Source organism: Aspergillus eucalypticola (assembly GCF_003184535.1).
Source record: "Aspergillus eucalypticola CBS 122712 chromosome Unknown BO83scaffold_20, whole genome shotgun sequence".
Lineage (NCBI taxonomy): Eukaryota > Fungi > Ascomycota > Eurotiomycetes > Eurotiales > Aspergillaceae > Aspergillus > Aspergillus eucalypticola.
Window position 1 is genome coordinate 26,164 of NW_020290294.1, and position 21,445 is coordinate 47,608.

Below are 21,445 nucleotides of genomic sequence, written 5' to 3' on the forward strand. Positions count from 1 at the left end.
CGGTCAAAAGCCATGTCACCTGTTTCCTCGGTTAATGTATCGTTATTGCTGGCGCGGAACTCATGATATTGTCACTCGGTCATATCCGCTTTCAGTAAGTAGTCATATGCAATCTCCTGCCGCTTGTAAAGACCATGGGGCCTGGTTTGACATTGTTTAGTTCATCTGCGCTCCTTAGGGCCCCAGTCCATGGGCTCACCTGGATTTTAGAACAAGTATATTGCTCGAGCTAGTGGCGTCTTGCTTGGACCCATTGATTCTCTTCTTGGCCGAGTTATTTGCTTTTGGCCCGAGGCTGTCCTGCAAGCGCAGCGTTGTGTATGGGAATTGGCTCCGCGAGACCACATACCTTAATTAAAGACTTCTTGGTAAGATTTGATCACACTCAGCCACGCCCCCCTCCCATACCGGCCCCCCTTTCTTCCATGAATAACCTCTTTGCTTTTCTCGGACATATGGATGCAGACCGCATGGGTCCTGTCCACTCGGAGACTGACAGGTCATACGACGCTGAGGGGAAGTAATTTCTTATCGCGCAGTTCCGTGCCGTCTTCGAGAACTTGGGGATGTTTCGTTTTGGACTGGAATCTCCTGACGATCAGGGTTGTTGCTTTTGATTCAAATATGCCCCCATTCCCTCAATCTCTTCCCGGAATGCTGAGTCGATTGTCTACGCCCTGAGACTGTGCCTGACATTCCAGTCCCCATTCCAGGAGTTACCTATCTCATTCTGCGGAACCTTAAGTGTTTTGACATTGCCTTTCCTGTGGGGAATAACAAAAGAAGTACTGCTATAAAGGACTATGTTTGCCTGTTGATTGTCTTGCAGTCAAATTTCACAATGCATCAGTTCTTCATAAGTTTGTTGGTTACGGTGCTGGCCGCTTCGGCCAAGGCTACCTCTAGTTTCTCACCTGCCCGGCCGCCTGCGATACCGCTGGCTGTCAAGTCGCCGTACTTGAACACTTGGCTGTCTGCAGGGAGTGATGGAGGTAATGGTGGATATCTTGCGGGTGAATGGCCGATTTTCTGGTCGTAAGTACTCATACTGTCGGCGTGTGATCTAGAGTGAAATAAAAGCTAAAAATATTGCTGGAATAGTGGCCAGGTCACTGGTTGGGCTGGTATGATTCGTGTTGATGGCAGTGCTTACACCTGGATGGGAATCCCCGGACCGGAAACTGTGACACAAACCTCCTATGAGTACACCTCTACGAAGAGTATTTTCACCATGAACGTTGCCGACAAGGTCGAGATGAACATCACATTCCTTTCGCCAATTACACCAAATGATTACAAACGGCAGTCGCTCGTGTTCTCCTATGTCGATGTGCAGGTTGAGTCTCTCGATGGCGCGGCCCACGATGTGCAGCTGTACGCAGATATTTCGGCGGGTGAGTTGTTGCCCTACTGATAGGAATTACATTTGCGTAGCAACGGTTGGGCTGTGTCTAACCTACTTGTATAGAATGGGTGTCGGGAGACCGAACCACGACCGCAACATGGGATTATGGTACCACCGATAATGGTGTCGCCTATCACAAAGTCAGCCGCCAAACCCAGCTTGCTTTCTCTGAGATCAGCAACCAGGGAGAATGGGGAGACTGGTACTGGGCCACAGACAACAGTGAAAGCCTGACCTACCAGTCTGGTGGAGCTGTTGATGTCCGCGCGGCATTTGCTGCGAACGGAACGCTAGGCGACTCGCAGGACTCTGACTACCGTGCCATTTCTACCGACTGGCCTATTTTTGCATTTGCTCATGACCTTGGATCTGTGGACTCCACAGCTTCAGTTCTATACTCTATCGGTCTTGCCCAGACCGACGCAATTCAGTACGAAGGAAATAGCAGTGGTTCCACTATTCTACCTTCGCTGTGGACCAGTTATTTCAGCACGGGCCCAGAAGCTGTAAGTCCCACAAGATAAGGTTGCTAGGGCTATACTAATGCTGCCTCCAGCTGGACTTCTTCCATAATGACTATGCGACATCTTCTTCGCTCTCGTCGGATCTTGATACTCAAGTAGCCCAGGATTCCATTGCCGCAGCTGGACAGGACTACCTGACGATCACTTCTCTCACGGTCCGTCAAGCTTTTGGCGCAACCCAACTGTGCGGAACCACGGACAACACCTACCTGTTCATGAAGGAAATCTCATCGGATGGAAACGTAAACACAGTCGATGTCATTTTCCCGGCACATCCAATTTTCTTATACACAAACCCCGAGCTTCTCAACCTGTTGTTGAAGCCGCTTTTCGAAATCCAGGAGTCTGGCAACTACCCCAACGCATACGCCATGCACGATGTAGGGAGTAACTATCCCAACGCTACTGGTCATCCTAAGGGTGATGATGAGGCAATGCCACTGGAAGAATGTGGCAACATGGTCATAATGGCTTTGGCATATGCGCAGAAGGCGAGCGACACGGCTTACCTGTCTCAGCATTATACCTTGCTCAACCAGTGGACGGCGTACCTTGTGGAGGATGCAATCTACCCTGCCAACCAAATCTCGACGGATGACTTTGCAGGCAGCTTAGCGTACGTGCAGAACCCCGCTTTATGTGATATTAGATGCTAACAACAGGTATAGAAACCAGACCAACTTGGCCTTGAAGGGCATCATCGGTATCGAAGCCATGGCTGTCATCAGCAACGAGACTGATCACTCTGATAATGGGGCCAACTACACTGCCATTGCTCACAACTATATCGACCGATGGCAGATTCTGGGTGTCGCGCACGATGCCAACCCTCCTCATGCGACGCTTGCTTATGGCTCCAACAACACCCACGGTATGTTCCACCTCAATAATGCCAGAGTACGTAATACTGACAGCTACTAGGTCTCCTATACAACCTCTATGCCGATCGGGAGCTGGGCCTGAACTTGGTTCCACAATCTATCTACGACATGCAGAGCACCTTCTACCCCACTGTCCAACTAGAGTACGGAGTACCGCTGGACACTAGACACAATTACACAAAGGGTAAGCTTGACACAGCCCTACCATGGTGTTCACTTATTAACCTGTTCTACTAGCCGACTGGGAAATGTTCACTGCGGCCATCGCATCAACCAGCACGCGGGACATGTTCACGCAGCTTCTCTCGAAATGGATTAACGACACGCCCACAAACTACGCAATGACTGATCTCTACGATGCAGTTGGCGGAGGGTAAGCAAGAACTAACAACCCACTTTGATTTCAATCAGCTGACGCATAAATCATAGCTACCCATCCAACGTCTTCATCGACCGCCCCGTCGTAGGCGGCGCCTTTGCCTTGCTCCTCCTCAACCAAGGCAACTAAACCACTTCTCTCGTTTCATTCCGACTCATCCTTGCAACTGTGCATATTATCCCCCTGCTTGGTTCAGTGGAGCCGTCCCATTCTTCTTCAGCATTCGATGTGCAGGTCACTCGTTATACATTTATATTGAGCTCTTTATTGTTACTATTGTTATATATTGCTTAAGCAGGGATATTGCCCCCTCCCCGTCTTTTTGTCACTTTCGTTCAAACTTCCTCTATGGGTATTACGGGGGAGGGGGTTTACAGTGAATGCATAGGGCATCGTCGAGTACATAATTATCTTCTTAGGAAGCTGCAAATATCACTTTAATTATCTTTGCTACTTGGCTCTTACTGTGTAACCTCAGATCGGTAGACAAAACACATAGTTAACTGCATTTGGCTATATATGGAGCTATTCGTGGAAACAGATCTGGACTTCATTGAACTCCAGGAAAGACATGAACTTTTGGCGCAAGACACCACATAATCCATAATCATCATTCATCCATACCCATACCCATACCCATACCAAGCCTGAAGTATCCTATACCGACAAGTAACTAAACTCACAGCACATCATGAGCAAGTTCATCATAATCCGCAGCAACAACAGCATCAACAACAGATGAATCATCCCATCCGTCAAAAGAGCGAATAAGATCTATAACACAAGTCAGTTCAACCCACCCACTCATTACAAATATACACCTATAAGAAAGAAAAAAAAGAAATATACATACCGTAATACAGCATCATCGCCTCCAAATGAATATCGATATCGATCCTCTCATCCACAGTATGGATATTCAGCGCTTTACCCGCTCTCGACGGACTCCATCTATAAATATTCCTCGACAAGGGCCAATAGAATCTCGTATCGGTATTCCCGGTCATGATATCTCCGCTGACGACGACCTTCCTGCCCTCGAGACTCGGGACGGACTCGAACACGGAGCGAGTGACGCCCGAGAACCGGGCCCAGACGGCGTCGGTGTCGGTGTTCGTTGGACTGACTGGGGCGGGGCTGAGGGCGCCGCTCAGGGTAGTGAGGGTGAGGTGGTTGTTGAGGGAGGGATCGACGGTATCGCTTTCGGGGAAGGCCGTGAGGGAGAGGTTATATTTCTTCACGATGGGGGAGATGATATCCACAGCGCGGTTCTTGATATCATCTGGGGTTTGGTGCAGCGCGATACGGTAGTTGACGAGGGCGCTGATTTTCTCTGGGAGAGCGTTGGATTTGACGCCGCCGTTAATGATGTCTGCTGCTTGGGAGGTTTGGAGGATGAAGCGGAACTTGTCGCCGCGCGAGGAGGCCAGCTTCTCTGCGAGAGAGACGTAGTCGCTGGATTGGAGGGCGGAGGCGAGCCAGGGCTCGACTTGCGAGGGGGAGTGGCGGACTTGGCATTCGAGCATTTTGCGGGTTGGGTGGTGGGTGTCGAGGACGGGGACGAAGAGGTCCTGGCGTTCGAGCTCGTAGATGATTTCGGAGATGATGCCGATTCCTGTGTGCGGAGGGGGCACGGAGCTGTGGCCGCCTGGGACGGCGAGGGTGAGGACTACGTCGATGCTGCCCTTTTCGCCGACGCCCGGGAGGGCGTAGACGATGCCGTTGGAGGTGTCGTCGAGGACTTCGAGGCCCATGCCGCCTTCGTCGAGGATGAAAGCGAAGCTGTCCGGGCCGTATTTCTTCTCGAGGAATTTGGCGATGGATCCGGCGCCGAGGAAGCCGTGGGATTCTTCGTCGAAGCCGAAGGCTAGGACGACGGTGCGGGTTGGGTTCCAGTTCTGGGAGAGTAGGTCTTCGACAACGGACATCAGTCCGATCAGGACATTCTTGCAGTCGCTGGCACCGCGGCCCCAGAGCCATTCGCCGTCGAAGTGGCCATCGAAGGGGGGGTAGGTCCAGTCGGCGGGGTCGTTGATGGGCACGACGTCCTGGTGCGCGGTGAAGAGCAGGGGTTTGAGCGAGTCGTCTGTGCCATTGAGGGTGAAGACGAGACCGAATCGGTTGATGTGATCTACACGGGCGTAGGAGTGGCTGGATTGTGTTAGATGGAGTTGCGTGGATGGGGACTGCGGACGTACGTGAGGGGGAAGAGGGTCTTTAGGAGGTTCTGGAAGTCGAGGAATGGGGCGAACTTCTCGTCGTAAGGGTCCTTCATGTAATCGTCGATTGCGGTCGGGACCTGGACGGCCCTGGAGAGACGATTGACTTGGCGCGACTTGAACGAGGCATCTTCTACGAACTTGAGAGCTGGGAAGAGTCCGTCGTCAGGGACCTCAACCTTGGGTGCTAGCGGACAGAAGCCGTCGGTGTGCTCTCCGAAAGTAAGAGAATCGAGGATTTGCTGCGGGGAAGGGATGCTGAGGGCTGCAATTGAAGGGGCAAGCAGCCCTGCGACAAGGGGAAGCAATTGGAACTTGGACATCTTCGATTCCTGGGGCACTTTCTGCAGAAGATAGGAACCCTGGGGGAATCGGAGGATAATAATGAGGAGGAGGGCAAGGCCGAGGCTACGTCAAAGCATGGGGTTATCTTATCGCAGAGTTGCGCAATCATTGCCGTGATAGCCTTTCCCCTCTCCGTATCGCTCGGGTTGATAAGTTTGCCGGTCGGAGAGCGGACGGAACCGCTCAGCTGGGGAAAGAATTGCCATAGCAGGAAGGTCGAGGCAGGCGAGATGAAAGTGCGGTAAGTAAGCTTGAGTAGGAAGATAGCATGCAGTAACGGGTTCTGTGATGCATTGGATTTTGGGTATATAGCGGAGAGCTGAATGAAGGCATTGGAATTGAGTTGCAATTGCAGTGACATTAAGCCCACACATTGATGGACCAGCAAGACCTCAATAATGGATTATTTTCCACCACAATGTCATCAATGAACCCTCAGCATGGCATCGGCCGAACCCGTCCAGCAGCGATCTCTCCTGCGTAAAGGTGACAAATCAAGGGATGCAATGTTAGTCATTAGTCTCACAAGGATTGCCAATAGCGACACCCCTTTCGTTCACTTGTTGCATATTATCGTCGGTCGGCAACATTGGCATTCAACATTGCCTGGCGGATTTCACCAGTCCGGGACTTCTCCCCCTGCCATTGTTGGGGATTGTATCAATTGGCAAACATGACAATTGGTCAACACAGCAGCATTGGCCATGAGACTGTCTGCAACAAGTTCTGCAGACGTCAGTGCATCCCCGTGGCGCGATCAAGCTTGTGGACGATCGGCGCTTAACATGGCCGGTGATTTATGCGGAAGATTCGAACACTGACAGAAGCAAATTGGCGGAGTGGCTGACGCTAAAGCAGAGCGAGTGCAACTAAGTAAGAACTATAAGAATGTCGAGGGAGACGAGGAAGAGGGAGAATTGGGAGTATCAGGTGCCAGTCTCGTGATCGGCACCAAACGAGGCGATAAAAGTACAATGCAGCTTCAACATGGCTCCCTTTCAATCCATTTCTCCATTCTGCCTGCCAACTCTGCCTTCCGACTTTGGTTCCATGGGTCAGGAACAAAACAAACAACAAGCGAGCATCCACCACTGAAGATGCTAAGAATACTACTACTATCTAGGTAGCCCCAGTCCGACCAAGACACAGCCTCATCTAACAAATAATATTTGTCGCAGACCATGAACGTCATTCTCCTCTCCACAGGGGCTCCCCAGCCTGACGACATCCACAGGGCCGAAAGAGTCTGACAATCGATAGTCGGCCGCGTGGTGGTCTCAGAAAGCAATAGTGCGTCGATCGTTACATCACCGGAACAAACAACATCCCTCGCTCGGGTACCTGGCGAACGGTGTATCCGCATTGCGGAGGCTTGTAGCCCACTCAAATGGGTCCTCCTAAGACCAACACCGTCAACTCGACAGGAGCAATGATGAAACATAGCCCCCAAGACAGCAAGGGATCGGCCATAACGCGCGGGACGTGGAGCCGAGCGAACCATTTTGGAATCCGGAGAATCAGATGGGCGTTCGTTCACGCGATCTTCAGATCGGCATTCTACTGCGTTTCACACGCCGATTTTCGTGTCAACTTCGGGTGTTCCAAAATCCCAAGGGGTTGGGTTGGGTGCCAACCCCATCCTGAACGATGGGATAATCGGATGGATCATATTTAGGTTATGCCTGCCAGTGAGTTTTGCTGATATCAGTGTTTCAGTTCGTTCCTTTATCACTTTCTCTCGTTTTCCTGCCGGTATATAACTACTTCTACATACATACATACAAAATCCACTCTCGTTCATCAAAGAAAAAAACCAAAAAGGAAACTGCCTTATAACTTCCATTCTTTCATTGTTCTTCAAAATGCCTAAAGCCAGTGCTACCAAGATCATTTCCCTTTCAATCCTCTCCTTCCTCACTACCGCTTCTGCCTACACCACCGCAGGCTGCTATAGCAGTGCCGGCCAGCTAACCTCGGCGGGCACATATCAATTCCAATCCGAGGGCTACTGCCAGCAAATCTGCACGAAGCAAAACAAGCCCGTCTTTGCCCTCCACAATGGCGACGAATGCTACTGTGGCGACGCCCTGCCTCCTTCAACAGCGAGGGTCTCTTCCACCCAATGCCAGACCCCCTGCTCGGGATTCCCTTCTGAAACTTGTACGTATACCTCCGTTACGCCCTCATCTACTGCCTTCAACGATCATAGACTAATACATAATGCACTATAGGCGGCGGCGCCAATGCATGGCTAATCAACAACTCCACCACAGTCTCGGAGTCCACCACCGACAACAAACTTGTCACGGAACTGAAACGTGAATCCACCGACAACGTCGAGAACGGCATCGTGATTGCCCCAGAGTCCGATGACTCCGACTCGTCCTCGGGATCCTCCAACTCCTCTCCTGATACCATGAAAGTCAACCCTACCCTGGTGGAGACCGGTATCCCCATCGCCAGCTCCGCTGCAGACGGAGGCGCAGCCAAGACCACTGTCCCAAGTGTGATCCTTACCGCGCCGTCCATGACGGGCGTCACTGTCCCTGCTACTGGTGCTGCTGCGGCCTCGTCGATGGTTGTTGCTGCCTCGTCTGCTTCTGCGTCTGCAACCGCTATTGCGTCCGGAGTGGCGAGCAGTGGCTCAGCTGCCGCGAGCCCATCAACTAGTGCAGGTGCTGCTGCTGCTGTCGCCGGTGCTCCTGCTAGTGGGATAATCGGGGGTGTGGTTATGGCGGCAGTTGTTGCGCTCGGACTGTAGATATCTCTTTCTACATTCTACATCCTATCTTTTGGAGAATAGATATAGTAACGTCGGTCCAAGAGGGGAAGATCATCTTGTATAGATATATAGCTACGGATGCACGGTATGGCTGCGGGGTTAGGCATTGATTGATATAAGGTACATACCTATGATAGGCTGGGAATAATCGCGGGTTCGATGCGACATGTACTCTTTGATTTCTGCTGAGCAGTAAGCTTATTTCTTAGTGATAGTCACTTTCATCGTTTGAGATATCCCTATTTCTGTTACAATTTAGCTATACTATATTTCAACTATTTCTTTCGAAACTCACTCCACAAATAACGCCATCGGCCCCTAAACAATACCACAACTCATCTCCATCGGAGTTAATTACCCCATAAGATAAGAACTAAGCAGCAGTAGTCTGCAGGATCACTGCGGCTAAGCAACTCACTACTGCCTATACAGACTAGATAAAATTTAACGTACCAACCATCTATCTAGTATCTATCCAGTAGCTACAGATTACGAGAGCACCGACGCCATACATAGGTAAAGTCGGTGAGTGAGAACCTCCGGCCCCCAAATTCACAGCCCATTCATTCGTCAACCCTTCCTTCCCCTTCCCCTCCCCCCTTAATAGCACCAATACAAAAGATAATAGGTATCTGTCTGACCAGCCCTGCAATCCGCCCCCACTTTTTTTTACCTACAAGGCTCTGAAGAAAAAAGGAAAATACTGGAAGAAGGCCTGAACGTAGTCGATAACCAGTCATCTTGTAGGATTTTTATGGATTCTGCAATATCAGGGAGGTAGTATTATCAGCTGTCTGCCTGCCATTAGTAGTGGGCTTTTACTTATGTTTAGTTGGATTCGCAATGCAGCGCGCGCCCGTTCGTCTTCCTTTTTTTTCCCTTTCTCTCTCTCTCGGGCAGAAGTGTCCTAGGGACACGAGTAATTTCGTGGTTTTTTATCTTCTTATCTTTTTCTCTTTTTCTCTTCTGGGAATTAATTGATGAGTATCTGGATTCTAATTTCTTTTGATTTTTTTAAGTATAAAACGTGGTGCTCATCCCACCACCCTCTTTTGTCTCACAATATGATTGCCAAAGGGATCCGTGCGACTGCGATCCTCCTCTTCCTCCTCCTCGCAACATGCACCCCGACAAGCAGCGCAACAGCGACATGCTACTACCCTGACGGTACCATCGCGAGCAACAACGTTCCTTGTTCATCGGACACATATTCTGCATGTTGTGGAAAGTCCGACGTCTGTCTATCGAATAACCTCTGCATGGACACGGGGGAACAACCGTATGTTCTGTCCCGGGGGGCGTGTACGGATCCGAACTGGGAGTCGGATAATTGTCCGTCTGTTTGTCGTACGTACATACATGATACTTCGATGCGTTTGAGTAATTGTATTGGTGAATGGTGATGGGGGAATAATGCTAACCTTCTGTTCTTTTGTACTGGGTAGAAAGTATCAACAAAGACGGCGGTTGCTCGATAATAAATCTTCTGTATGAGAATGGCGTCTCGACATATTGCTGCGGTACTCCGATAAGCAACGGCAGTGAGGTGATTTGTCCGTATGGGAACTCGTTTGAGGTTGCTACGGGGAAGATGCTGTATGGGTATGCGGCGCTTGCGAACTCTACAGCGGATGCGTCGTCGGGGAATAGTACGTGTACTTCGTCGAATTCGTCGGCCTCGGTGGCATCTTCTTCAGCCTCCTCGTCTTCCTCTTCCTCTTCTGCAGGGCGGGATACAGCCATTGGTGTTGGAGTTGGTGTCCCTCTGGGCGTCATTGCGGGTGCTTCGCTTGTGTGGGCGTTTTGGGAGAGGAAGGAGAGGAAACGGATGCAGAGATCCGGTGGTAGTGTTGGTGGCAACCTGGCAATGGAGCAGGGGTACTCTGCACCGATGGTGAAGACACAGCGACCGCCGGTTGAGTTGGAGGTAAATGGTGCGAGGCACGAGCTGATATCATGATGCTGTGAGTCGATTGATAGTTCGATGCCCTGGTTTCATGAATGTACGAGATACACAATTGATATTTGACAAGCTGAATAATAGCATCAGCAAGTGCTATATAATAATTCATTTTAAGAAAGCATTGTGTTGAGTGTCCGAAGGGTTGACATCAGCGCTCTGAACGTTCAATTCATTGAACGAAATGCCACTCGTGCCTTGACTTAAGAAAGCAAGCGCATCTTGATCCAGGTCGCTTTCCAGAGATATGTAATCCTGAAGTTGCATGTTCATCTTGGCAAGGCCAGGGAACCCCAGAAGTGACCCTGTGACCGGTCCGTCGAGGAAAAAGCCTGGATCGTATATCTCACAAGGGTCCTCCGAGAGCGATAAGGTCTGATCAATTGCCATGAGCGGAAAAGACTCTGAGTCAGGAGCAGGAGACGGATCCGCAATCTGTCCAACGCTGAGCCCTGGACCCATTAGAGGGTCATTTGCGGAAGACGAGTTACTCGATGGTGTCTGCGCGTTCTGACTGGAAAGCAGCGCTGTTTGGGGAATGGAGGATGATCCAAGCTGTTGGAACGCTTGCTTCGCACACTTCATTCTCTTCTTCACCGGCAGTAAAGCTGCTCCAAGCCGAGATATTACGTCTCCTTTACAGGCTTGGTGCAGCTGATCAGCAAGGTGGGCGAGCTGATTCTGTCGCAAGCCAATCATATTGCGCTCCTCGATCGAGCCATGCTCATGTTTCGCATATATGTACGAAAAGCCCCTGCAGCAAGTGTCCAAAGCATACAGCATTATACTTGATTCATCAACGCTTCGAAACTCTTGCGCAGGCATCAGATTTGACCCTTTGGAAGGCCTTTGTCGAATAATGGTAAGAAGCGCGGAAGCCGACTGGCAAAATGGATCGATGACAGACGGCGAGATCGCCGGCCGCTTTTGATCATTCTTGTCTCCAGAGAAGAGCATATGAATAGCAATACTATGATATGCACTTAGAAGAAAAGACCGTGACGATGCGACGGTGACGTCGTTCTTCACCAGCTCGATGGCATTGAGAAGGATCCTATGTATCCTCGACGCCAGAACAGATCGATCAAAGCAAGGCTGGAAAAGCTGATGTAACTCGTGTAGATGCTGTTTCTGCCATGGCACAGATTGCTTATCTTTGTTCTCTGTGGGTGCATTGAGATACAGGGTGTAGATATGGGCCACTGTACTGGTGATGTGACTGAGTGGCCACAAGCACTGGATAGCCTGGATTTGTGCCTGTAGCGTGGAGATGTTTCCCGATGCGCGATCTAGGCGGAGAATAGCTGAAGCTGCCTCATCCAGGCATGGGAAGTCGGGCGTCGTTTCCGGAGTGAGCAACGAGAATGGCTGATTGCTTTGCATGAACCCCCATGTTGTGGTGGCCAGGCAGATCCAGTAAACATTCTTTGCCAATTCTTGCTCGACGGCACCTACATCCACACCGTTGAGCTTTCTGCTACACTTTCTGTGATCACCACCCTGCCAAAAGGTGTACAAAGTGGCAATTATGCGACAGGCGTAGCCTATGAAGCAGGTGGCACGTCGGGCATGACCGAGGCACAACTCCCTCCATCCCACCAGAAACAGTGCCTGGGCTGTAGAAAGAACGGAGGGGTGTCCAAGCACCACTGTGCGCTGCTTCAGCTGCAATATAGCAAAGCTGTATAGTGTCTGGGAATCAACCGGGGCACATGTATGCAGCCCGCTCACGATAGACTGTATATCACATGCATCAACCAATATGACTGCTAAAAGGGCTTTATCTACTGTATCATCCTGGATCGCTGTTGCTAGAAGTGTTTTAGACACCAGAGGTGACAATGGATGGGCCGAAAACCACACATCAACCAATTGAAGAATCAGATGCTTCCCCAGCACCATCAACGGATCGGCAGCAGACTCAAGGGGGTCAAACATCGTACGTGTGGTGTCCGTTGCCAGGGTTGATATATAGAAGTTTTGATTCGGAGCCTCCAACTGCTGAACTCCTAGGTGACTAAAGCGGAGCGGCAGGATGCCCACCATCTCCGACGCCATAAAGGACAGCAACCCATCATAGCTCCAAGGAAGCTGTATGGAATGGATTGGGGTTTTCCGAGGAGACTTGTCCAACTCCCGTTGATAGGTGACGATTGCAGTTTGGAAGATATTGGAGCCCGAGTCAGTCTTCGTGATAAAGTAGGCATTGAATCTCCGCTCCAGTTCATCGCCAACATGAATACTAAGATCGGAGCTTGTTGCAGATCCCCCGTGTGCATGTGTTTGTGAGTCAGACGTCGAGGAATTCTCCGCGGGTGTCCCCGACAGCAACGACAAGTTATCGCTACCATTTTTATCATGTGGTTGCGACGCCAACGGAGGTTGTGATGTTGTTGTTCCTCTCTGCGCGGGCCGTCCCTTTCGAGCTTCCGGACTGTATTCGCAGCTGAGGTTGCGCTTCCGACAGGCACTGCAAATAGATTCACCGGAACATCGAATCTTCCGGGTACGACAGAAGACACAGCTGCGTCGCAGACCCATGATGAGCTATGGATGTACTGGGTGGGAAATAAATTCAACATGGCGGGTGGATGTCAGCCAATGACGTACAGCCTCGTCATGTGAATCAACCCGAACCCACTGCCTAAATTGGCACTGGTCCTACTGTTATTCCCCAATAGAAGCATGTATCTATGAGTTTCAGCATAACTCACTTACACTACATCATACTGCAGCAGGCAAACAATTATTCCCCCTGTCCCTTGAGATCGGATCTGCTTCCCGTACTGAATTATATTAGCCGACATGCAATATGACCGCTCAGCACGATCTGCAGAACCCGATCTAGAAGTCTCCTTGCATGTAGAATTGCCCGAATAAGCCACTGAACCACACTAGCATATTATAATATGCAGCGATCTGAATGATCAACACCAGACTTCATTACGGTGAGGGTTGATGGCAATATACTAGTTGCCTTGTTCTATGATCCGTTGCTATATAAATGGGATCATACTTCCAGCTTCTGATCATTGTTCTCTACACTCTACACTCAGATTACCTTCCACTCCAACACATAACCACCAAAAGCCAACCAATCAATACCTCTGACCACCATGAAGTTCTCTGTTCTTTTCACAGCCCTCTTTGCAGCCCTCGTCACAGCTCAACACGCGGAAGGCGATGGCAAAGTGTCTGCACATGGAAAGCGCCAGATAGTAAGTAACTAAGCTGTATACATCATTGCCTTCATTCACAAAGAATGAATACTAACTTCATAACTAAAATAGCATCCTGAAGCGTGCCCCACCACTGACGCTCGCGATTGCTGTGCCTCTTGCTGGAGTGCTTCTCAGTACCATCATATTGACATCCGGGAGTGCTGCGGCAAGTGTGGCTGCTAAGGGATCACTCGAGACGATTTGCTTGGGGGACTGGCAACCAATCATTTCATAAAATACGCTATCCTGTCCTCTGAGATTTAGCAGTGATCTATCCAACCACCTACCTGTTTCATCATGTCTTGGCTTAGGTTTTCCCTACTGGTGAAGGTTTCCCTATGCTGTTATGCGAATGCAAAGGCTTGATCAATATTGAATCCATGGGCTTTTTCTTTTGGTATTTAAACTTGTAGTCGTCAATTTGTGCCTGATAATAATGTGTCTCCTGAGAAATGAAGTGGCGTCTACTGTTTGGTAGATATCGTCTATGCCAGTCTGTAATCACTCACCTTATCTTTTCTAAGACGAAGTGGCCATGGAGGATACTAGTGGTTTATTTGGATGTACAGATAATAGAAGCCCTGCACCCAACGTACCATCTACTAGTCTACTGCGTTCTCAGATCCAAGTTTCCTAAAGTTGCCTACATAGCGGTGTACTGTTTTCACTGCATAAATCGAACTTTCCTCTCTGCTGTAAGTCCGGCCCAGCACTGCTTTTCTGTTCACCGAGCAGCCCAGTATATTAAGTACTACTACGTGCAGTACAATAAGGTTCGGTGTATAATATAGTCAGAGACAAGCCTAGTAGTGAAGTGGCAGCCTACGAACGGCTTAGCTTGTAGCCGCGCATCTGATATGCAAAGCTAGCTGATCAAGATACTTTCAACGAGGCAATGAGAGAATAGAGATCACCCAATAACAAAATTTGTTGGGTACAGTATGAAACTCTGAAATTAGCCATTAATAGTCATAATAAACATTATTGAGAGTCACTGCATTATTCAATCGTTCGTAAACTGGACTCCAGTAATAGGCCTCAGCGTATTCCGAAATCCCAAAGGTATCATTACTCGTAACGTCAAACAAAGCATTATCAAAAACCCCTGCTCTGGACCCACAGACAGTGTCCACTTTATTCCCTACGGTCCGGATCAATACCTTGGTCCCGGAGCTTCTTCTTGTCCACCCCCTTCATCGTCACGTCTACAAAGTTCTTGGGGATCGGTTGGGACTCCCTAACTTGATCAGTGGATATTCTACATCAGAGAAGTCCTGATTACTTACCGAAGGAATTTGATCCTCAAGTTCCTCGCACGATCCTTTATCTGCACCTGATTCCGATTTTCGAATCGGGCTTCTCCCTCCTTTTCAGGCTGTATCGTGTTCTCGTCTTCGATCTTCGTCCACGAAACCCCGTGCTCTTCGATCAAACGTATCAACCGGCGATCTTCGGCATCCGTCCAGCCTCTGGTTCTCCGCTTAGGTGCCGGTGGTGGCATCGCCTGGCGGTTCTCTGCCGGCGGCGAAGGGACCTGCGTACGAACCGGGGAACCAGCAGCTTCTCGCGACTCGGACCGACGTCGACTTTGGGCCTCACCCTCAGCTCCTTCGTGGCCGCTGTCTACCCTTGCGCGCTTGCTTTGTCGCGCCTGCACAGACTTTTCGGCACGCCGGCGTTCCGTATCCACCTCACGGTCATCGGTATCATATTCGTCTTCGCTCTCAGAGACAGTCTCGGTTTCACGTCTGCGTTTTGGAGGCCGGCCACGAGGCCTCCGTTCCACACTCCTCGGTCCCGACGTCTGGCTGACCGGAGAAACGCGCACTGCGTTTTCCTGGCGGTCGATAAACGCAGGTCGTGAGCTATTAGAAGCTTCTGGGGTGGCCCGCGACCGAGAATTCGCCATGTTCCAGACATCCCTGCTTGAGGGCAGCGAAAGGTTGTTTTCCATTCTAGGAGGCGCCAATGTAGACGCAGGCTCCCTGCGGGGTCTTGGGACGGACCGATTCATCGGAGGACTATGGGACCTCTCCGGATGGTTCTCAGTATGCTGACTTATATCAAGTGGTTCGTCGCATACGAAAAGTTCTGTGTCTTCGGCCGTTGTGTGTTCATCGTTCAGCCGGGTCTCTTCATGTGTCTCATCGCCATCATTCAGCTGCGTATCCTCATAAGCCTCAGTGTCATCGTTAACCTGCGTTTCATCATTTACGAGCGTGCGAGAAGCGTCAAAGGTAGTCTGGACCTCACTGGGCGGTGCTGGGTCCGTTGACCTCTGGCGAGGTGGGATTGCAGACACAGTCTGTCGCCTGTCGGCTGCAGACTGATCTGCCACTTCAGAAGCATTGGGTCTGATTGAGTCAGATTGCCGGCGAGAGGTTGACGCATCAATTGAATGACGAAGCTCTTGTCTTCGTTGACCCATCCGGGCGATAGCGTCTCGGTTATTGAAAGGGCTTTCCTCGGTTAGCCCATGGACAAAAGGTAGATGCTGAGGATACTCACTATTTGCGAAACTTCTTCTGAGACCTGGTCTCAGAGGGCTCCTCTGTTGCAGCAGGAGGCAAAACATCGCGGGCGACTGAAGCGACTCTGGGTGCGCTTCTCTCTGGCTCAATGATCTCTGGGACTGTGTGAAACGGGTTCTGGGCAGACATAGGTGTTGCAACTTTGTGTGCATTTGCAGAAGCAGTCGTAGGAGGCCTTGCTTGCGACGAAGGCTGCGAGACCTGTGGCGTACCTGAAGTAGTAGCAGACCTCCGTGCTGTATTCTCAGTCGTGGATAGACGATTGGAAAAGCGCCCACTGGGAGTGGACAATGCCGGAGTGCCGCTGATACTTTGACGTGACTTTGCAATGGTGTAAAAGCTCTCATGCATGTCCATGGAACTTATCTGGCCTTTCAAGTCATTGTTCACCTCGTCACACCTCTTGCGAATCCATCGGGCGGCCTGCATGACGAACTTCTGCCAGCGGTAGTCACCCTTGAGTGCTCCGATAGTACCGTCGACTTCCAGAACGACACGCATATCGTCATAACGGCTTTCAACGTCACTCCGATATCTCGATGGAAGTTCCCCTCTGGCATCAGTGAACCTCTCCAGATTGAAGCCGCGGAACCGACGCTCCGCATCGCTGGGTGCGTCCTTGGGCGCGTCCAAGAAGAAGCCAGTTGTCAGTATCTCAACTGGGTCAAAGTCATCATCATTCTGATGTGCTTCAAGCTGCATTATCAAGTACTGTGTGCGAATCTCTAGAGCCAGCTGCCAAGTCTCCTTCTCCAGATAGCTTTCATCGACAGACTTCTGGGCACCCCTTTCCACCAGATTAGCCATGAAAGGCGACGGAAACTCATCATGGATGGTGGAAATTGCCTGCTCTGGAGAGGACTCAGTACCAGGTGTAGCCAGAAGCATTCGCAACGCAAAACGAGCACAATTGGCTTTGTAGAGCACAGGCTTCGAGTAGTCTTCCAGCCCACTGACTTCCACAATGTACTCCACATCAAGATAAGTGAGAGGGCTCTTTTGACCAAAGTACTTCGCTTCATGGTTTAAGTTAGTCACAGACCGCTGCAGCCGTCTGCTCTGAGTACCAGCAGGATCCCTCAGCTGCTTCGCCCTGCTCATGATGCTGACAGGATCTGCCGACCCAGGAACGAGGAAATCAAGCACATTGGCAGCTGCACGCTCCAAGTCCGGAAGTGCCTCGACCATGATATCCACATCCAGATCATGGTCCGGTTCTGAGGGAAGAATAGTAGTACCGGAGATGTTGTGTTCATCTTCCGGAGTCTCAGGGATGACTTGGTTCCCATACTGCGGGCCAGTCTTCTGAGCCGACCTTTGCGGAGATTCTTCAACCACAACATCTAAGCCTGCACCAAGAACAATGAGAGGCGCCTCAAAGAACCACTAACAGTACTAAGAAAGAGACTCACCCTTCCCGCTCACTGGTCCCTTACTTTGGGTGCCCCACCTTCTCCGACCAGCACCTGCCGACGGCTCACCATCATCATCATCACCACCACTACCACGAGGAGCCTGTTGAGTCCGAAGTTCCTCTAACTCTCGACTCTGACTTCTGGTGACACGTCTTCGCATAGGGCTCCCCGTCCAGACCCCTTGACCTTTAGACAAACCAGCCGAGGATTGTGCGACCTCTCGTGACTGAACCAGCCGCGCCATTCTGCCACCACAACAAACGCGTCCGAGAAGAATGGAAGGCGGTCAGCCGTCCGAGCACGTGAAAACGCGGAGCTTTATACTCCAGACGGTCTGCTATCGATGCTAGAAGCCTCAAATTGATGCAAATTGATGATTATGACTGTTGTTTTGATGCCGCAGTGATGTTGTCGATGGCTGGGACGGCGTAGAGTAAAGAAAAGGAGACTCGTGATGTGTTGGGGTACTAGCGGTCAAACCCTTGGGGTTAGTCGCTTACTAAGCACTTAGTAAAACGGTCACTAGGCCCAGAAAAGAAGGCGATATTAAGAAACTCTCAAACCCTACGTAAACCCTAACAGAAACCCTAGAAACCCTATGGTTTACCATGTATTATCCGACCAGGAATTAGAGGACCATTTCGACTACCACCACTATTAATGGATCCTTACTATCGAAAAATGATTTTTTAAAGGACATGAACCTGTGGATATCAGACCTCAGTCCATGTTACTGATATGTACGCACGTACGTCCGCTTTCAACTACCATTAGGGTTTAAGAATAGAAAATCATTACTACATATGTCACAGCTTAGCCCGCAAACTAAGCCACTGGACGGAATCTATAACTGATGTTCATTCTGCAAATCTGCTCGACCGGTTATTGAATATGTATCTTCAAAACATGTGCTAATGCGCTCATTGAACTCAAGGGTCTATTATAAACTCCGAGGCCTATCTGGTAAAATAACAGGGATGAAGCTGTGTTACAGAGGATAGATAGTATGGTCTTTGATGGGCAGTCGTGTTGTATGATTTTGCCCACACTCTGGGTGTATCCTTTCTCTGTTTGACGCATAGTGTCAATATTGGCCTGGTAGACTGGGCAAGTATATGCTTGGATTGAGTGTAACTGATTACATGGATTGTCGGGGTTGATTAGTACGCTGACTGTGCAGTACATGCTAGTTATCTTACGGAGGTTAGTCCGAGGAACGAAAGTACAAAACCACCAGGACAGTCGCATCGATACACTACAGAGTACGCATAACTGTGAATATTAAATCTAATTATACTGCATCAAGAATTTTATTAAAACATCGCTAAGGCGCGAATATTACAAGCACCATATCACATAATCTATACTGAAGAGAACCACCCGATATGTGAGACACAAGCGGGAGCCAATGAAGGTCTAATATATGGCTTCAAACATGTAGATGACACCAAAGACCAAGAATGCCGTGGCACCGCCCAGCGTTACTGTGACACGTTAGCAACAGCTGTGAAACTAGAAAGGAGGAGTACATACCAACGCGCATGCTGACCTTGCCAGCAATAGCACTGCCGCCAATAACGGCGGCCGCAGTGCAAAGTCCGTGTCCGGAGATAGCACCGATGGTCACCCACCAGTAATCTTGACCGGCAGCCATAGCAATGGTTGCAATTTGACTGCGGTCACCCCACTCGCCCAGGAAGGTCATAACGAAAGTCTGAACCCAGGCGGGACTGAGAAGAAGCGAGAAAAGATTGTTCATTCCGACAAGAACATCATTCCAGCGGTTACCAGAGGGAGAGGAAGCACGAGAGGACGACGATGAAACACTCTCGGGAGGTGAGGGAAGACGGTTACCAGAGGAGCGAGACTTGCGACGACCGACGCGGCCAGCTTCCAACGAGTGAGGAGTCACGGACGAACGGCGACGGCTCATACGCAGCTGCTCTTGCTCCTTTTCTTCCAGTTCCATTTCGACCTCCTTCATCTCCTCTCCAACACCCTCGTCGGGCGACATTTCGCGACCTTCCTTGAGCATCTTCAAACCGAACACGACGAACAGAACGGCCGCCAACAATTTCGTCAGGGACTTGGGGATCAGAGTAGGTACTGCGTGTCCTAGGACAGCTGAGAGAACAGTCATGAAGATGAGGGCGCTGAAAGCGGCGGAGAAAACAAGCAAACGCGGATGACGCATAGCCATGAGCGCGGCAACCAGGAAAGTCTTGTCACCAATTTCAGATACGATAATCATGGTGAAGGAGAACAACAACGAATGGAACGCAGTTCCCTCCTCCAGCGGCTCGCCAGGCTTGTTGCCCGAGGAGCCATGCTTATCGAGACCGAGAGGGCTATCTTTGACTGTGGCCGGGGACTTGGGAGGGGGGATGTCGTGGGGCTTTTCTGGCAAATCTGCGGGTTTCTGAAATACATCAGCAAGCGTTACCGAATTTCATGATAAAGGTCTAAAATACCTCCAATTTTCCGAGGGTCGAGTCGGTGCTCGATCCCTTGGTGTCCTTGACTTCGGCATCCTGACCCGCCACTGGCAGCTTTTGCTGCTCACTGTGCGGCAACGGAGGAGCCTCCTTGGGACTACCCGGCGTCTTTTCATTGTTGTATGGCTCCCTCAACTTCTCAGACACCCCACCTTCTGTCCCACGAGTACCCTCCTTGGGGCCCGTCCGATGAGGATCATCCATCACGCCGTCGTTGGAGTAAGGAATTGGGTTGCCATCAGGGCCCATTTGTTCCGCTTTAGGATCGGTCTTTGCCTTTTCCTCCGACAAGGTGGTAGAGCCCGTCTTCTTGCGATCCCGCTCTGCACTTGTTTCCACCCAGGGACCCGCATGTGGCCGACCATCCTTGCCGTCGATCGGGGCGTCCAGCGTCCCTTTGGCGGGCTTGGGTGCGGCGGCGGCATCTATTTCGACGGCATTTGGAGTCGAAGCTTCCCGCTCTGCGAGAAGAGCGTCCTTTGCACCGTTGTTGGCCGAGCTCGGATCCGTGAGCGCGACCGAAAGCGCAGGAAGGAGGAAGAGAAGAAGCGACGAAGAGTGAATCTTCATGGTGTAGGGCTGTTATCGTCACAGTTGGATCAATTGCAAAAAGGTTAAAATGTAGTGTAGATGATACAAGCAGTAGTCCACATGAACGGATAAGAAAAGGCCGCAAATGAAGGATTGACGAGAAAGTTTGGTTCCAGGTACGTCGATCGGTGTAAATCAAGCCACGACAGCGATCCGAGCGGACTCAAGACACGCGATCGGGAACAATGGCGAGACGAGAAACGAAGCGCGGAGTCAACGAAGTGGACTGGTCATATGAAGCAAACAAGTAGAATACATGCAAGAAGGAAAAGGAGCGAAGCCGATAAGCGGTCGTCGAGGGTGGCAGGAAGCAGGAATCTGGGAGGTTTCTTTTCCGGCCGCAAAGGGGCAATGCCGCCTCCACATCACGTGGTACCCGCTTGCGGTGGTCTGGTTCTTTCCTTTCCCCATTATTACTCGTTGTCATTCTCTCCGCTCTCCTTGGCCAGCCATCGTCTGGCTTGCAACTGGCTGCAATCGATGCAACAATTTCTTGTTTCAGGTGTCTCATGATGTACAATTTGGGGTTGTTTCTGGGGTCTAGCTGAGCCTGCTTGCACTGTATTTAGTCTTACAGCTGAATGCTGACCCCTCAACCCAATCGGGCGTGGTTGAATTTAGATGACTGGCGGGCCGCCGACTAACTAACTAGTAGTACTTAACTGTTAACTATTAATATCCCCCCTCTTTGATAGTC

The 21,445-nt window shown here is 50.4% G+C and overlaps 10 protein-coding genes across 10 annotated transcripts; 5 read left to right on the forward strand and 5 right to left on the reverse strand.

Annotated features, from left to right (window-relative positions):
* Nucleotides 1-841: 841 nt before the first annotated feature.
* On the forward strand, nucleotides 842-3,318 carry gta1 (glutaminase GtaA; the record flags this gene model as incomplete). Its single annotated transcript, XM_025527720.1, has 8 exons — nucleotides 842-1,035; nucleotides 1,102-1,394; nucleotides 1,469-1,911; nucleotides 1,962-2,545; nucleotides 2,598-2,800; nucleotides 2,851-2,994; nucleotides 3,048-3,183; nucleotides 3,240-3,318. 8 exons carry the CDS (start codon nucleotides 842-844, stop codon nucleotides 3,316-3,318), a joined length of 2,076 nt encoding a protein of 691 aa, XP_025385820.1.
* A 356-nt stretch (nucleotides 3,319-3,674) lies between these two features.
* cps1 (Gly-Xaa carboxypeptidase) lies at nucleotides 3,675-5,782 on the reverse strand. The gene is made up of 3 exons (XM_025531675.1): nucleotides 5,388-5,782; nucleotides 4,043-5,340; nucleotides 3,675-3,963 (listed from the first exon to the last, which is right to left on the reverse strand). Exons 1-3 carry the CDS (start codon nucleotides 5,729-5,731, stop codon nucleotides 3,869-3,871), a joined length of 1,737 nt encoding a protein of 578 aa, XP_025385821.1. The 5' UTR covers nucleotides 5,732-5,782; the 3' UTR covers nucleotides 3,675-3,868.
* Nucleotides 5,783-6,691: 909 nt separating this feature from the next.
* On the reverse strand, nucleotides 6,692-7,542 carry BO83DRAFT_380111 (uncharacterized protein). The gene has a single exon (XM_025531676.1). The coding sequence runs from the start codon at nucleotides 7,252-7,254 to the stop codon at nucleotides 6,736-6,738; it is 519 nt and encodes a 172-aa protein (XP_025385822.1). The 5' UTR covers nucleotides 7,255-7,542; the 3' UTR covers nucleotides 6,692-6,735.
* Nucleotides 7,543-7,615: 73 nt separating this feature from the next.
* On the forward strand, nucleotides 7,616-8,514 carry BO83DRAFT_400623 (WSC domain-containing protein; the record flags this gene model as incomplete). Its single annotated transcript, XM_025533411.1, has 2 exons — nucleotides 7,616-7,913; nucleotides 7,985-8,514. The coding sequence occupies 2 exons, from the start codon at nucleotides 7,616-7,618 to the stop codon at nucleotides 8,512-8,514; spliced, it is 828 nt and encodes a 275-aa protein (XP_025385823.1).
* An 890-nt stretch (nucleotides 8,515-9,404) lies between these two features.
* Nucleotides 9,405-10,032, forward strand: BO83DRAFT_87284 (uncharacterized protein). The gene has a single exon (XM_025537671.1). It carries the CDS (start codon nucleotides 9,516-9,518, stop codon nucleotides 9,936-9,938), a length of 423 nt encoding a protein of 140 aa, XP_025385824.1. The 5' UTR covers nucleotides 9,405-9,515; the 3' UTR covers nucleotides 9,939-10,032.
* Nucleotides 9,704-10,549, forward strand: BO83DRAFT_87306 (uncharacterized protein). Its single transcript, XM_025537672.1, has 3 exons — nucleotides 9,704-9,814; nucleotides 9,981-10,376; nucleotides 10,424-10,549. Exons 2-3 carry the CDS (start codon nucleotides 10,095-10,097, stop codon nucleotides 10,493-10,495), a joined length of 354 nt encoding a protein of 117 aa, XP_025385825.1. The 5' UTR covers nucleotides 9,704-9,814; nucleotides 9,981-10,094; the 3' UTR covers nucleotides 10,496-10,549.
* Nucleotides 10,550-10,603: 54 nt separating this feature from the next.
* BO83DRAFT_364972 (Zn(II)2Cys6 transcription factor) lies at nucleotides 10,604-13,042 on the reverse strand (the record flags this gene model as incomplete). The annotated part of the gene is made up of 1 exon (XM_025529648.1): nucleotides 10,604-13,042. The coding sequence occupies exon 1, from the start codon at nucleotides 13,034-13,036 to the stop codon at nucleotides 10,604-10,606; it is 2,433 nt and encodes an 810-aa protein (XP_025385826.1). The 5' UTR covers nucleotides 13,037-13,042.
* Nucleotides 13,043-13,218: 176 nt separating this feature from the next.
* Nucleotides 13,219-14,098, forward strand: BO83DRAFT_380114 (uncharacterized protein). The gene is made up of 2 exons (XM_025531677.1): nucleotides 13,219-13,713; nucleotides 13,786-14,098. The coding sequence occupies exons 1-2, from the start codon at nucleotides 13,612-13,614 to the stop codon at nucleotides 13,897-13,899; spliced, it is 216 nt and encodes a 71-aa protein (XP_025385827.1). The 5' UTR covers nucleotides 13,219-13,611; the 3' UTR covers nucleotides 13,900-14,098.
* A 607-nt stretch (nucleotides 14,099-14,705) lies between these two features.
* On the reverse strand, nucleotides 14,706-18,083 carry BO83DRAFT_409735 (telomere repeat binding factor family protein). The gene is made up of 4 exons (XM_025534159.1): nucleotides 17,660-18,083; nucleotides 16,225-17,596; nucleotides 15,003-16,175; nucleotides 14,706-14,953 (listed from the first exon to the last, which is right to left on the reverse strand). Exons 1-4 carry the CDS (start codon nucleotides 17,904-17,906, stop codon nucleotides 14,851-14,853), a joined length of 2,895 nt encoding a protein of 964 aa, XP_025385828.1. The 5' UTR covers nucleotides 17,907-18,083; the 3' UTR covers nucleotides 14,706-14,850.
* An 859-nt stretch (nucleotides 18,084-18,942) lies between these two features.
* Nucleotides 18,943-21,045, reverse strand: BO83DRAFT_439063 (TMEM165/GDT1 family protein). Its single transcript, XM_025536142.1, has 3 exons — nucleotides 20,134-21,045; nucleotides 19,196-20,081; nucleotides 18,943-19,146 (listed from the first exon to the last, which is right to left on the reverse strand). The coding sequence occupies exons 1-3, from the start codon at nucleotides 20,725-20,727 to the stop codon at nucleotides 19,079-19,081; spliced, it is 1,548 nt and encodes a 515-aa protein (XP_025385829.1). The 5' UTR covers nucleotides 20,728-21,045; the 3' UTR covers nucleotides 18,943-19,078.
* Between the last annotated feature and the right edge of the window lie 400 nt (nucleotides 21,046-21,445).